The 16,815-nt window shown below is 42.4% G+C and overlaps 1 protein-coding gene across 1 annotated transcript in view; it reads right to left on the bottom strand.

The window, feature by feature from the left end:
* Positions 1–10,432, bottom strand: part of LOC139567107 (zinc finger protein ZFP2-like) — a 79,722-nt gene extending 69,290 nt beyond the window's left edge. Inside the window, exon 1 of the mRNA XM_071388594.1 lies at positions 9,784–10,432. Coding sequence (XP_071244695.1) covers positions 9,784–10,177 — 394 coding nt within the window. The 5' untranslated portion in view covers positions 10,178–10,432. The remainder of the gene's footprint in view (positions 1–9,783) is intronic.
* Positions 10,433–16,815: the final 6,383 nt, after the last annotated feature.

Raw genomic sequence — 16,815 nt, 5'->3', positions numbered from 1 at the left:
CTGGTAGAGCCGGGGGTGGTGTTTACCATTCCACCAGGCCTTCAGCAGGCTGGAAAAGTGATACTGTTTTTCATACTAAGAGGGACCAAGAGTCTGTTGATTGGTCATTGGGTTCATTTGTTGAAATCAAATCAAGCTTTATTTATACAGCACATTTCAGACATGGATGCAACACAATGGCTTCACGGGGGGGGGGGGGGGGAAAATAAACATAAATATTTGGTACACAACAAACAGAAGACTAACAACTGAAAGACTAATGAACATTAAGGAAATTCCATTGATTAAAAGAGTAATTGGATGCAATATCCAACCCGAAATATAAGCTTGTTTTTTTAGGAGGTGCTCTGAAAGACACTATGGGTGTGTCCACTGGAAGTTGACTAGTAACAACAACTGGGACCTAAAAGACACCCACCATAAGACCCACTAAATTTGCCCAAGAGGCAAACAAAAGAAAAACCCACACCAAACTTACAGACAGGAAGCAAACCAAAAAGGTGGAGCAACTACAGGTGTTGACTCTCCACATCTATCAAGACAACTGGAGCACTGGGCCAGACACTCTTAAATAGAACCTGGACCAGCTCAGGTGAAATACCTTCCCACTAACGAGATGGACAAGCCAGCACAGGTGTAACACATACTGACTAACGAGGTGACACCAATCAGTGCGCCCTGCGTGCTAGCGAGCTAGACGTGCGTGCTAGCGAGCTAGACGTGCGTGCTAGCGAGCTAGACGTGCGTGCTAGACGTGCTCGTGCTAGCGAGCTAGACGTGCTCGTGCTAGCGAGCTAGACGTGCTAAAGTCCAACCTCAAAACATAAATGGAAATACCAAAGCCTGTAACACCTTCTCCCTTAAGACAACAAATATATCCTATATTTTTGATGGACAAGTGTGCTCACCACCAACAGAAAACTTCCATTTCACATTATAATCAACTACAATGCTTCACCTTCCACAATATAAACATGGTGTCTACTGGCTGTCAACAATTAAAAACAAGAATAAACACATTTCTAAATAATAATATACAATCTTATCTTTTCTCCTTTTTCTTTCTATAGAATCCTAAAACTCACTAGCTTCTAGAACTTTCGTCTTCCTAAAACTCACTAGAATCTAGAACTCTCGTCTTCCTAAAACTCACTTGAATCTAGAACTCTCGTCTTCCTAAAACTCACTAGCTTCTAGAACTCTCGTCTTCCTAAAACTCACTAGAATCTAGAACTCTCGTCTTCCTAAAACTCACTAGCTTCTAGAACTAGCTCCTTAATATCCGTAGTAACTTTCCACCTCACTGCGGAGCTTCTCTCTCTTTTCAGGGTTCACTCGATAGGCCTGTTGTTGGATCGGGGCCCAGTCCCCAATGTCATGCTCTAGTACATTTGGGTTGGCACATCTGAGAATGAACCATTTTAAAAGCAGGGCAACAATGTCAATATAATTGTAGCCAAAAATTGTCAGTTGGTTGCATAAATAATTATGATTACTAAATGTTACATGAATTGTAAATATTAATGATCAAAACCAAATGTTCACCCCTTTGTTAATATATATTGGCAATAATTAACTTAGTGGTGAGGCATGGAATAATAAAATATGTATCTTTGGTCAGGCTGGATGTATGAAATATGAGGCGATTTGAGTCATGCTTCTTCAGTAGTGGAATAAAGACAATTAGTATTTGAATGTTGTCAAGAAATACTGGAGTGATGTAAGATTGTAAATAGAACTGATTATAGACTAATTTATTATACTGCGTCCATGTGTATAGGCTGCAAGTACGTTGAAATTAAGTTAAACGACCAGAAAAACATCTTCTCAACTTTCACTTTCAAACAATGTATATTGGACTTCGGACTTAGTCTTATTTTCAACATCTTTTCAATTACATTTTGCTAAGTGGGATATTTCATTGATATCATGAAACAACTCCTTCATGTATGTATTTTCTGATGTTTGATCAGATGTCTTTTATCAGAGTATCTCTTATCACATTGATCACACCTATGATTTTTCTCTCCTGTGTGTGTTCTCTGTTGTAGATTCAGATTGCTAGATGCAGCAAAACTCGTCCCACATTGACCACAGCTACAGGGTTTCTCTCATGTGTGTATTCTCTGGTGCACTGTCAGTTATCCAGATCGACAAAAATTCTTCCCACATTGATCACAGCTATAGGGTTTCTCTCTGGTGTATAGTCAGAGAGCTAGATGTAGTAAAACTCATCTCACATTAATCACAGCTATAAGGTTTCTCTCCTGAGTGTATTCTCTTGTGTATAGTTAGATAGCTAGATGTAGTAAAACGCTTCCCACATTGATTACAGCCATAAGGTTTTTCTCCGGTGTGTGTTCTCTGGTGTATAGTTAGATTGCTAGATGTAGTACAACTTTTCCCACATCGATCACAGCCATAAGGTTTCTCTCCTGTGTGTGTCCTCTGGTGTACTATCAGGTTGTTTTGCTGAGTAAAACTCTTCCCACATTGATTACAGCCATATGGTTTCTCTCCTGAGTGTGTTCTCTTGTGTATAGTTAGATAGCTAGATGTAGTAAAACTCTTCCCACATTGATCACAGCTAAAAGATTTCTCTCCTGTGTGTGTCCTCTGGTGTACTCTCAGGCTGTTAAGCTGAGGAAAACTCTTCCTACATTGATCACAGCTATAAGGTTTCTCTCCAGTGTGTATTCTCTGGTGTGATTTCAGGGTTTGTAGCTGAATAAAACTCTTCCCACATTGATCACAGCCATAAGATTTCTCTCCTGTGTGTGTTCTCTGGTGTACAGTCAGCTGGCAAGATGTAGTAAAACTCTTCTCACATTGATCACAGCTATAAGGTTTCTCTCCTGTGTGTGTTCTCTGGTGTAAAGTCAGCTGGCAAGATGTAGTAAAACTCTTCTCACATTGATCACAGCTATAAGGTTTCTCTCCTGTGTGTGTCCGCTGGTGTACTATCAGGCTGTTTAGCTGAGTAAAACTCTTCCCACATTGATTACAGCTGTATGGTTTCTCTCCTGAGTGTGTTCTCTTGTGTATAGTTAGATAGCTAGATGTAGTAAAACTTTTCCCACATTGATCACAGCTATAAGGTTTCTCTCCAGTGTGTATTCTCTGGTGTGATTTCAGGGTTTGTAGCCAAATAAAACTCTTCCCACATTGATCACAGCCATAAGATTTCTCTCCAGTGTGAATTATTTGATGTATTTTAAGGCCTACTGAAGAGTTGAATCTTTTCCCACAGTCAGAGCAGCAGTAAGATTTCTCTCCTGTGTGTACTCGCTGGTGTTTCTTGAGGAGTTCTGATCTGGAGAGACTCTTCTCTGCCTCGTCAGCATCATGATGTTGTTGAGGCTCCACAGAGGATCCACGATAGTCCCGTCTCTCACCTGTGTGCATGACAAAGTCAGACAGATGATTAAAGGCCCACAACAGCAGAAATCCACTGTTTATTTGAGGTAAAAGGTAATGCCCAGAGCATACCCATGAAGTTGTACAACAATTGATGCCTGTTAAATTATTTGACAATTAAGACAGTCAAGTTAGCGACTAGTCATATTTTGTCTTGTTTCCACATTAGTGGTAACCAGAAATAAGTTATTAAAGTTGTTGAAATCCTAAGCAGTGTGCCAGATTACTTTTGGTCTCCAATATAGGCCACATTTCTGTGTTTGCTAAAATTGCAGCACGAGGGCGATGCACACACAATTTGGTTGCAGAAACTCCTCCCTGCTAATGAGGAAATCGCTAGTTATGGATGTAGTATATCTGGTTGTAGAAACTCCTCCCTGCTAATGAGGAAACCGCTAGTTATGGATGTAGTATATCTGCTAATGAGGAAACCACTAGTTAGGGATGTAGTGTATCTGATAATAAGGAAACCACTAGTTATGGATGTAGTATATCTGATAATGAGGAAACCACTAGTTATGGATGTAGTATATCTGGTAATGTGGAAACCACTAGTTATGGATGTAGTATATCCGGTAATGAGGAAACCACTAGTTATTGATGTAGTATATCTGCCTGGAGCAAAAATGGTGAGCAAAGATTTTAGTTTTTCGCAATGTTTTCAGAATGTGAATGTTGGAAAACTCAGGGGAGCAACCTCCAATTCATAAGGTTGCTTATGAGTGCATTTCACACTACTTTGGATTATAATTGTAAGGCTCATTTGAATGTCCCGCTTAATATAATGTTCATCGTAAATCAACCGCTTTGTACATCAACCAGTAAAATTCTCTTTGGCTAACTTTTCCATCAGCCTGACAATGAGGTTTTTCTACACTGTTTGCCAAATTTCCCCATAGCTTCACCTAACAACAACATAGACCTACTGTAGGACCCATAACTTCACCTAACAATAACATATACCTACTGCAGGACCCATAACTGAAGGACCTAACAACAACATTGACCTAGGATTATAAATCATTTAACATTTCAGGTGAAACATGGAAACTAAAATGTCTTTCTCATGACACTTCATAAAAAGATAATTTTGTGAATAATCCCACTAGGCTACTCTGTAATGGGTTGTCATTCTAAATGTCCTGAATATAGGAAAATAGCTCTGTGTGTTGTACAATAGCCTATCCATCAAGGAACAGTTCTCTACACATTATGAGCTAAGTATCTCTGTGTCCAAACAGACTAACGAGACCCTACAGTAAATCAAGCAGACAATAACACATTATAAACATCAATTTGTTAGGGATGTTGGATCCAACGTGGAGCACGGCATAACTGTCTTTACCAGAGTAATGAATGAAGAAGCACTTTGCTAGTTGTTGCATGTCGTGATGTTTGTCATGTGACTGTCATTCAGAAAATGATTTCCTGGATCAGCTGATGATAGTTGAACATGTGACTGTAACTAAATTGCTACAGTATTAAGAATTATGTGTAATTATTGAAGAACCACTTTAACGTTTTAGGGATAGGGGGCAGCATTTTCAGTTTTTGGATTAATAGCGTGCCCAAACTGAACTGCCTCCTACTCTGTCCCAGATGCTAATATATTCATATTATTAGCAGTATTGGATAGAAAACACTCTGAAGTTTCTAAAACTGTTTGAATGATGTCTTTGAGTATAACAGAACTCATATGGCAGACAAAAACCTGAGAAGAAATCCAAACAGGAATTGAGAAATCGATTTTCAAACATTTTACAACATACTATTAAATCCACACGTTATGACTATAACTATTGTTCCCTGGAGGGAAACTAGGTACAACATACTATTAAATCCACATGTTATGACTATAACTACTGTTTCCCGAAGGAGGGAAACTAGGTGCAACATAGTATCAAATCCACGCCTAGCTGGAAGCCCCGCCTTCCACAGATGATGAGCGTGAGGCTTGGATTTATTCCTTAAATTTAATACCGCTCTTCACCGACCCAGGAAAGGGCGGGGACAAACAGGTGTTGAACCTCGTTTCCCTCCTTCAGGGAAGTGTAATTATAATCAAAGTTACACTCCCTTTCAGTCAGTCAACTTCGGTACAACATACTATGGGGAAATACAATCATCCCCCAACCAACCCAAACTAATAATAAATGAAACGGCCCCTGGCAGACCACCCAGACCTGACCCTACAAGATGCGTCAGTTTTGTCAATTTATTCACTGTCTTGTGTTTGAAACACTTCCTGTCAATGTTGAGTAAGGACGCACACCTGATTACGCATATAGAAGTAGGACTAGTCTACCTGACCTGCACACAAATGTAGGCCTATAAATGTCCCCATTTGGGGATGTCTGAAAGTATTTCTCATTGTCTTAATGCACCACCACTAATGAGTTGTGGAGCTTCTCAAAGTAATTTTTTCTTCACCTCAAGCAGCAAGTAAACAAAGTCTAATCAAAATCAATTGCGAATGACAATAGTTCCTCAAAGTATTTTCGGAAAATATTTCCAGCTCTCGCCCTTTCGACAACCACCCAGCATAAAAGGGAAAAATGTAATGCTCTGATCCAGTGGAAATGTCATAAAATACTTGATTACTTCTTATCCTTTGCACAAATAGCCTACAGCTGTGTCTGTCCAGAACTCACTGGAGCAGGAAACTGAGGGCCCAGAATATTTTATACAATGTTGCAAGCTTGCTATCCGAGTTTCCTGACCCAGTTGATAGTTGATACAATGTTTCAAGTTTGTTGTAGACAGGCCATGTGCAGCCAATGTGATTTCTAGGATATTTATTTTTATCAGGATATTTTCTACCTGCAGAATGCAATGTTTTTTTTGTTGGCTTTATGTAGGCTATTTTTTTACATAGTTGGCAATGTCAATAAAAGTTACTTTTAGATTTGTATAATTTTAATTTAGATAGAATGTAGATTAATCACAGACAATCATTTTGAGATACTATTATAAATTAAATGAAACTGTTCCAGTAAAATGTGCATATGAAAATCATATCTGGCACACAGATTGGTAGAAATGGTCAGATAAATTGGCACTTCAACTGGAAAAGGTTGCCGACTGCTGGTGTAGTCAATTACTAGTCTATCTATCTGTAGTCTATTAGTCTATTACTGAAAACCTCAGGAGCAGAACGGCAGGGGGGCAGAATTTACGAAGTCCAGCAGCAGAGGAGGGGGGGCTCCCCCCGGTCGGGTTATGTTGACGACCGGCTCCCTCTGGTCGGGTTATGTTGACGACCGGCTCCCTCTGGTCAGGTTATGTTGACGACCGGCTCCCTGTAGTTATGACTTCGAGTCATTTGTGTGTCTTAATTATTTAATCAAACAGAATGCTTAAAGCATCAGACAAGTTCAGTACGTATATATTTGATTTTATAAAAACACATGGGGCGATTGGTAGAAAGAACAGATGACTCTTGGTTGACCAAGATGTATTTTAGTTGGGGACAGCACTAGAACATGATTTTGGGGCTCCCAGGTGGCGCAGAGGACACTGCATCTCAGTGCTTGAGGCGCCACTACAGACACCCTGGATCAAACCCAGTCCCATAGGGCGGTGCACAATTGGCCCAGCGTCGTCCGGGGTAGGCTGTCATTGTAAATAAGAATTTGTTCTTAACTGACTTGCCTAGTTAAATAAAGGTTACATTTAAATAAATAAATAAATGTTTCATGACAAACCATTTTTTACAAATCCGTCAAGGCACCAACTTTGAGGAGGGTTTAAAACAAAGGTTTCAAACCAATTCATGAATGTAATTGAATCTAGGTCTGTCTTGCCTTTAATGTAAGGGCATGAAAAAAAATTGGCTGAATATTATACAATGACTTATCAACAGCTCTAATGATTTGCCTCCACAGGAAATCTTCACTGGCAATTCTAGAATATACTATATATCCTAGAAACCTGGTTAAACTATCATTATGACGTCATGGATGAATTCTAGAATATACACTGCTCAAAAAAATTAAGGGAACACTTAAACAACACAATGTAACTCCAAGTCAATCACACTTCTGTGAAATCAAACTGTCCACTTAGGAAGCAACACTGATTGACAATAAATTTCACATGCTGTTGTGCAAATGGAATAGACAAAAGGTGGAAATTATAGGCAATTAGCAAGACACCCCCAATAAAGGAGTGATTCTGCAGGTGGTGACCACAGACCACTTCTCAGTTCCTATGCTTCCTGGCTGTTGTTTTGGTCACTTTTGAATGCTGGCGGTGCTTTCACTCTAGTGGTATCATGAGGCAGAGTCTACAACCCACACAAGTGGCTCAGGTAGTGCAGCTCATCCAGGATGGCACATCAATGCGAGCTGTGGCAAGAAGGTTTGCTGTGTCTGTCAGCGTAGTGTCCAGAGCATGGAGGCGCTACCAGGAGACAGGCCAGTACATCAGGAGACGTGGAGGAGGCCGTAGGAGGGCAACAACCCAGCAGCAGGACCGCTACCTCCGCCTTTGTGCAAGGAGAAGCACTGCCAGAGCCCTGCAAAATGACCACCAGCAGGCCACAAATGTGCATGTGTCTGCTCAAACCGTCAGAAACAGACTCCATGAGGGTGGTATGAGGGCCCGACGTCCACAGGTGGGGGTTGTGCTTACAGCCCAACACCGTGCAGGACGTTTGGCATTTGCCAGAGAACATCAAGATTGGCAAATTCGCCACTGGCGCCCTGTGCTCTTCACAGATGAAAGCAGGTTCACACTGAGCACATGAGCACATGTGACAGACGTGACAGAGTCTGGAGACGCCGTGGAGAACGTTCTGCTGCCTGCAACATCCTCCAGCATGACCGGTTTGGCGGTGGGTCAGTCATGGTGTGGGGTGGCATTTCTTTGTGGGGTCGCACAGCCCTCCATGTGCTCGCCAGAGGTAGCCTGACTGCCATTAGGTACCGAGATGAGATCCTCAGAGCCCTTGTGAGACCATATGCTGACACATGCACATTTGTGGCCTGCTGGAGGTCATTTTGCAGGGCTCTGGCAGTGCTCCTTGCACAAAGGCGGAGGTAGCGGTCCTGCTGCTGGGTTGTTGCCCTCCTACGGCCTCCTCCACGTCTCCTGATGTACTGGCCTGTCTCCTGGTAGCGCCTCCATGCTCTGGACACTACGCTGACAGACACAGCAAACCTTCTTGCCACAGCTCGCATTGATGTGCCATCCTGGATGAGCTGCACTACCTGAGCCACTTGTGTGGGTTGTAGACTCCGTCTCATGCTACCACTAGAGTGAGAGCACCGCCAGCATTCAAAAGTGACCAAAACATCAGCCAGGAAGCATAGGAACTGAAAAGTGGTCTGTGGTCACCACCTGCAGAATCACTCCTTTATTGGGGGTGTCTTGCTAATTGCCTATAATTTCCACCTTTTGTCTATTCCATTTGCACAACAGCATGTGAAATTTATTGTCAATCAGTGTTGCTTCCTAAGTGGACAGTTTGATTTCACAGAAGTGTGATTGACTTGGAGTTACATTGTGTTGTTTAAGTGTTCCCTTTATTTTTTTGAGCAGTGTACTATATATCATAGAAACCTGGTTAAACTATCATTATGACATCATGGATGAATTCTAGAATATACTATATACCCTAGAAACCTGGTTAAACTATAATTATGACATCATGCATTGCCAGTCCTTGTATTCATAGTGTAGTGAATTCGGGGGGGTAGCCCTGAGTTGGACTCAAACCTGGGTCCAGCGACTGTCAAGCCAACACCTTATAACTGTTATGCCAAGATGTCTGAACTTCTTGACGAGGTCGCAAGGTGTTGGATTACGGTTGCTACAATAGCTTTCTCTATGAATTTGAGAGTGGTTACATTTCTCCAGCCCCCATCTCTCAGCTGTTTATCAAACCAAGTCTCTGGGCAGCCATTTTGTTGCTGTTTAAATACTAGGTTGTCCCTTTAAAAAAGCCACACATCAATCAACCAATCTGCAGTTGAAACAATAACAAAGCTGTAATTCCACAACTGTTTTGGTAATAAGATGATGATGGGCCTGGAGACATTTAACTACTCTCAAATTCATAGACAGATCTATGGATGCAAGGATTGACCATCCATGATATCAACATTATAGTTAACCATGTTAAGGCTGTTGATTTACATTGTTTCTAAATATTACAGTAAAAAAATCTTATTTTGGGTTCTGATGGGGTACAACAGTTGAACTAAGCTTATGAGGCATGTGTTATATTCTTCAAGAATCATTGGCTATAAATAAATAATTTAAAAGTCAAAATTTGGATGTCGCAATTGCAGATTTCCCCTTTAACACCAAACATCAGTTCAACAACTGCAGAATTTGTACCTCTGTATTTAAGACAGTACTTACCAGTGGTAATCACGGCCCGGTTTCTCAAAACCATCTTATGGCTAAGTTCATCGTTAGAACCACTGGATGCCTTAAATTGCGTTTGGGAAATCGGGCCCAGATATCCAGTTTCCTCCTCTTCCGATGTGACAGTAATCTCCCCCTCCTCCTCTTTCACTTCAAAAACGGAATCCTCCTCATCTTTTACTGTAACAGCCTCCTCCTCTTTCACTCTGAACGCCTCTTCTTTCACAGTAACGTCTTTCTCTTCTTCTTTCCCTGTAACAGCCTCACCCTCTACTTGTTTTTGTATTGTAACATCCTTCTCTTCCTCCTCCTCTTTGACGAGAGCTTCTTTCTCCGTCCAGCAGACCCCCTCTTCTATAGCAGGAGGAGAGTAGTTTAGTGAACTCATGGTCGGAGATGCTAGCTAGCTAGGCTAATGCTAACTTAACCAGCCCGCCAGCTGAATAATAACAACAACACCGTAAATATGAAATGAAATAGGATAACTAACTAGACGACAGAAGAGGGTTTAAAACACAGTGGCTAATAAAAACGAAAGCGTCTAAAGAGCTTTATTGGTTCAACTATTTTGGCTAGCAAGCTACCGAGGTGGCGGACTAACTGTTGCTGCTGCTGAAAGAAGCGTTCCGTCCACTAGATCATACGTCACACTAACAGCATTGCCTTAAAATCGCACACCGCCATCTGCTGACTGGAGTGGGTAACGCTCAGTCTGAACCTCTGACTGCGATGGAGATGTGCGACTTTAAGACAATGACGCTAGTGTGACGTAAAATATATATTATAATGTTCAGACAAAAAGTTAGTGTAGGAAGCATGAGTTTTTACTCACCAGTGTAACAACACAGTGTGGTTAAATACTTAGTAACTGAGTTGTGTTCACGATCTGGTTTCCTATAAGCACAGCCAGTTGTGTTTTTGAATTATCACATATGTATTAATTTATTTCGGGATTCTGGGTAATCCACAGCAGATTTATGGAGAATTGCTGTGGTTGTGTTGAAAATTGAATAGTCCCGGGATAGAAATATATAAAGTTGACATTACATCATAAAATCCACCTTTTACATCGTACATTAGCAATTTATGTTTTAGTAACTACTGTTGTTGGTTTGGTGTCAAATAAGCCTCTTTATATGTTACTTGCCGAATCTCAGTTTTCCATGTGGGTCTTATGCTAAAGTTCCCTCTTTCAAGTTGGTATCTAACTGGAAAATGCATCTTCTTTAGGAGTGCTATTTTTACCCTGTCGACTACTGATCGTTCATCCAGACTGTGTGTCTCATCAATGCAGGTCATTTATGACAAATATATAAAGTATATGTTTTATAAACTCATGAACACCAGCCAGTTTATCAGCCCGGTTTTGTTAGTTTAGGTGTGTTATACTTATTCGCCACCAGAGGGGGACATTGAGTAATTTCCCTGGTTATTTTGATATATTTTGATACTAAAATGGATGACAGTTTATTCTGATGTTGTGAATATGAGACACATGGAAACAATTGATTAATTTATTATAGTAAATTAGGAATTAGTAGGAATTGTTAAATCCACTATACAATCACAATGACTTTGATAGACATTTCAATTGTTTTTCTGTTAGTATATTATAGGGCAGATTAATGTAGAATTGCTGTGGGAGTGCTATTTATATCCCGTCACTACTGATCATTCATCCATACTGTGTGTGTCCCATCATTGCAGCTTTGGAAATAAATGAACTATCCATCCATTGCTCCTTCCTGTGTTGACTCACTGACTTGAGGGAAGGGACTAGGAACTAGCTCGATATCTAGGAAGGTCACACTAGGTTGATATCTAGCTCAAGCTTCACCTCATGCTTTTCATTAACTGTGTGGTGTGTTATCTAGTGGGAACCCGTTAGCACGGTAGGCTCTGGTGACTTCTTGCCGTGGGCTCAAATCAAAAGAGGAAATCAACCTACTTGCTCCTTTATGTTGTGTCAACTTTTCGATATGTTACGTTTGATACCGGAGCTACGAGCCACGCGTCCAAATCACTAAACAATCATTCAAAGCAGTGTGCTGATGCCTGTATCACTTTATCAGCAGCACGTCGACGTCTGAAGCTTCATTTCGTCGAACAACCACCTGATTGGTTTGGTATTGGGCTTGTTCGACACTGCAGGCGACTGCCAAATGACTGATCTACAAATCACCATACATCATAAATAACTACTCATTATTATTTATAAATCAGTCAGCCAGTCAATTTACCCACAATGCAGCATGGATTTGATGCTCTCGATCAAGGCCAGTGGTTTAGTAGAAGACATGAAGGCTACGCTGCTACGGTGTGGGACGTCATCTATAATAATTTGGCTGTTCTAAATTCTGTTTCGCTCAAAGCCTTGGGTAATGAACCTATTTTTGACACAATTGGCTGGAAAGCATCAATGCTTCAGGAAGCTTTGTTTCCCCATCACTACTTTTCAGCATGTTCTCTGTGAAGTAGACTATGGGAGTTTTGTAACTTTTACAACCTTGGCTTACTGCTAGCGCGCTAGCTGACTGACACCTGTAATCTTTATATTTTGGATTTTGGGGAATTTCCCTGCCATCATTCTGTATGTCTCTTTTGATCTGCAGTTATGTTTTAGTTGGGTTTTGTTAGTTGGGTTCTAACTGTTCTCCGGTAGTTGGGCTCCAGCTCGCTGACCATAGCTAGTTGACTAAATAGCTAATGTTAGCTGGCTGGCTAAGATAACTGCATATAGCTAACGTTAGCTGGCTGGCTAAGATAACTGCATATAGCTAACATTCTTTGATATTTGGTTAGATGGCGTTATGTATTTCCAAAACGTTGGTTTACTTTAATAACTCAAGTCATGAGTGGAAACGATTGGTTTAATATGAAGTTATACATTTTAAGTTATTTCTGTTGTAGTTTACATCATAGGGAATAGGCTGGTCCTCCATAATACTTCACACCTGAATTTGTCATTCTTTTGAATTCTGATTGGTTTAATGTAATAAGGTGTAACTTTGGATTGGGACTTCAAACATATATTTCATTTGATATTTTATAAACATACACATTCAAATTACAACATCATACAAACATTAACTACATCAAACCTGCGCAGACACACTAGAACATACCTCCATCTCCATTAACTACATCACACCTGCCCAGACCCACTAGAACACACCTCCATCTCCATTAACTACATCACACCTGCCCAGACCCACTAGAACACACCTCCATCTACATGAACTACATCACACCTGCCCAGACCAACTAGAACACACCTCCATCTCCATTAACTACATCACACCTGCCCAGACCCACTGGAACACACCTCCATCTCCATTAACTACATCACACCTGCCCAGACCCACTAGAACACACCTCCATCTTCATTAACTACATTACACCTGCCCAGACCCACTAGAACACACCTCCATCTCCATTAAAACTCTCTGGGATATGTGGGACGCTTGCGTAGAGCGCCAAATAAAATAAAAAAGATATAAAATCAAACTTTCATTAAATCACACATATAAGATACCAAATTAAAGCTACACTCGTTGTGAATCCAGCCAACATGTCAGATTTCAAAAAGGCTTTTCGGCGAAAGCATAAGATGCTATTATCTGATGATAGCACAACAGTAAACAAAGAGAGTGTAGCATATTTCAACCCTGCAGGCGCACCACAAAACGCAGAAATAAAATATAAATCATGCCTTACCTTTGACGTATTTCTTTGTCCCATAAACATCACAAATGGTCCCTTTGTTCGATTAATTCCGTCCATATGTCCAAAATGTCAATTTATTTGGCACGTTTTATCCAGAAAAAAAACAGCTTCCAATTTGCGCAACGTCACTACAAAATATCTCAAACATTACCTCTAAACTTTGCCAAAACATTTCAAACTACTTTTGTAATACAACTTAAGGTATTTGTCAACGTTAATAATCGATCAAATTGAAGACGGGTCCATCTGTTTTCAATACAGGAGGACAACAAACGAACGATACTTTTCTAGTCTTGCGCAACTCTCAAACAGTACACATAATCTACTTCCGGCGCCGACCGAGATGGCCGCCTCGCTTCGCGTTCCTTGGAAAATATGCAGTATTTTGGGTTTTTTATGTGTTATTCCTTACATTGGTACCCCAGGTAATCTTAGGTTTCATTACATACAGTCGGGAGGAACTACTGAATATAAGAGCAACTTCAACTCACCATCGTTAAGACCAGGAATATGACTTTCCCGAAACGGATCCAGTGTTTTGCCTTCCACCCAATACAATGGATCTGATCACAGCCGGCGACCCTATGCGACACCGTAAAAGTGTCGCACCGCAAACGTAGTGGTCTCCTGGTCAGGCTTCGGAGACGGGCACATCGCGCTCCACTCCCTAGCATACTACTCGCCAATGTCCAGTCTCTTGACAATAAGGTTGATGAAATCCGAGCAAGGGTAACATTCCAGAGAGACATCAGAGATTGTAACGTTCTCTGCTTCACGGAAACATGGCTAACTCAAGAGACGCTAACGGAGTCGGTGCAGCCAGCTGGTTTCTTCACGCATCGCGCCGACAGAAACATACATCTTTCTGGTAAGAAGAGGGGCGGGGGTGTATGCCTTATGATTAACGAGACGTGGTGTGATCATAACAACATACAGGAACTCAAGTCATTCTGTTCACCTGATCTAGAATTCCTCACAATCAAATGTCGACCGCATTATCTACCAAGGGAATTCTCTTCGATTATAATCACAGCCGTATATATTCCCCCCCAAGCAGACACATCGATGGCCCTGAACGAACTTTATCTGACTCTTTGTAAACTGGAAACCACACACCCTGAGGCTGCATTCATCGTAGCTGGGGATTTTAACAAGGCTAATCTGAAAACAAAACTCCCTAAATTCTATCAGCATATCGATTGTGCTACCAGGGCTGGTAAAACCTTGGATCATTGTTATACTAACTTCCGCGACGCATATAAGGCCCTCCCCCGCCTTCCTTTCGGAAAAGCTGACCACGACTCCATTTTGTTGCTTCCAGCCTACAAACAGAAACTAAAACAACAAGCTCCCTCGCTCAGGTCTGTTCAACGCTGGTCCGACCAATCTGATTCCACGCTTCAAGACTGCTTCGATCACGCGGATTGGAATATGTTCCGCATTGCGTCCAACAACAATATTGACAAATACGCTGATTCGGTGAGCGAGTTCATTAGAAAGTGCATTGACGATGTCGTACCCACAGCAACGATTAAAACATTCCCAAACCAGAAACCGTGGATTGACGGCAGCATTCGCGTGAAACTGAAAGCGCGAACCACTGCTTTTAACCAGGGCAAGGTGACCGGAAACATGACCGAATACAAACAGTGTAGCTATTCTCTCCGCAAGGCAATCAAACAAGCTAAGTCCCAGTATAGAGACAAAATAGAGTCGCAATTCAACAGCTCAGACACAAGAGGTATGTGGCAGGGTCTACAGTCAATCACAGATTACAAAAAGAAAACCAGCCCCGTCGCGGACCAGGATGTCTTGCTCCCAGACAGGCTAAATAACTTTTTTGCTCGCTTTGAGGACAATACAGTGCCACTGACACGGCCCGCTACCAAAACCTGTGGGCTCTCCTTCACTGCAGCCGAGGTGAGTAAAACATTTAAACGTGTTAACCCTCGTAAGGCTGCAGGCCCAGACGGCATTCCCAGCCGCGTCCTCAGAGCATGCGCAGACCAGCTGGCTGGTGTGTTTACGGACATATTCAATCAATCCTTATCCCAGTCTGCTGTTCCCACATGCTTCAAGAGGGCCACCATTGTTCCTGTTCCCAAGAAAGCTAAGGTAACTGAGCTAAACGACTACCGCCCCGTAGCACTCACTTCCGTCATCATGAAGTGCTTTGAGAGACTAGTCAAGGACCATATCACCTCCACCCTACCGGACACCCTAGACCCACTCCAATTTGCTTACCGACCCAATAGGTCCACAGACGACGCAATCGCAACCACACTGCACACTGCCCTAACCCATCTGGACAAGAGGAATACCTATGTGAGAATGCTGTTCATCGACTACAGCTCAGCATTTAACACCATAGTACCCTCCAAACTCGTCATCAAGCTCGAGACCCTGGGTCTCGACCCCGCCCTGTGCAACTGGGTCCTGGACTTCCTGACGGGCTGCCCCCAGGTGGTGAGGGTAGGTAACAACATCTCCACCCCGCTGGTCCTCAACACTGGGGCCCCACAAGGGTGCGTTCTGAGCCCTCTCCTGTACTCCCTGTTCACCCACGACTGCGTGGCCATGCACGCCTCCAACTCAATCATCAAGTTTGCGGATGACACTACAGTGGTAGGCTTGATTACCAACAACGACGAGACGGCCTACAGGGAGGAGGTGAGGGCCCTCGGAGTGTGGTGTCAGGAAAATAACCTCACACTCAACGTCAACAAAACAAAGGAGATGATTGTGGACTTCAGGAAACAGCAGAGGGAGCACCCCCTTATCCACATCGACGGGACAGTAGTGGAGAAGGTGGAAAGTTTTAAGTTCCTCGGTGTACACATCACGGACAAACTGAATTGGTCCACCCACACAGACAGCGTTGTGAAGAAGGCGCAGCAGCGCCTCTTCAACCTCAGGAGGCTGAAGAAATTCGGCTTGTCACCAAAAGCACTCACAAACTTCTACAGATGCACAATCGAGAGCATCCTGTCGGGCTGTATCACCGCCTGGTACGGCAACTGCTCCGCCCACAACCGTAAGGCTCTCCAGAGGGTAGTGAGGTCTGCACAACGCATCACCGGGTGGAAACTACCTGCCCTCCAGGACACCTACACCACCCGATGTCACAGGAAGGCCATAAAGATCATCAAGGACAACAACCACCCGAGCCACTGCCTGTTCACCCCGCTATCATCCAGAAGGCGAGGTCAGTACAGGTGCATCAAAGCAGGGACCGAGAGACTGAAAAACAGCTTCTATCTCAAGGCCATCAGACTGTTAAACAGCCACCACTAACATTTA

This window comes from Salvelinus alpinus, unplaced genomic scaffold (genome assembly GCF_045679555.1).
Source record: "Salvelinus alpinus unplaced genomic scaffold, SLU_Salpinus.1 scaffold_44, whole genome shotgun sequence".
Classification (NCBI taxonomy): Eukaryota; Metazoa; Chordata; class Actinopteri; order Salmoniformes; family Salmonidae; genus Salvelinus; species Salvelinus alpinus.
Note: the sequence above shows the minus strand (reverse complement) of the source record. Positions and strands in the feature narration are given on the sequence as shown.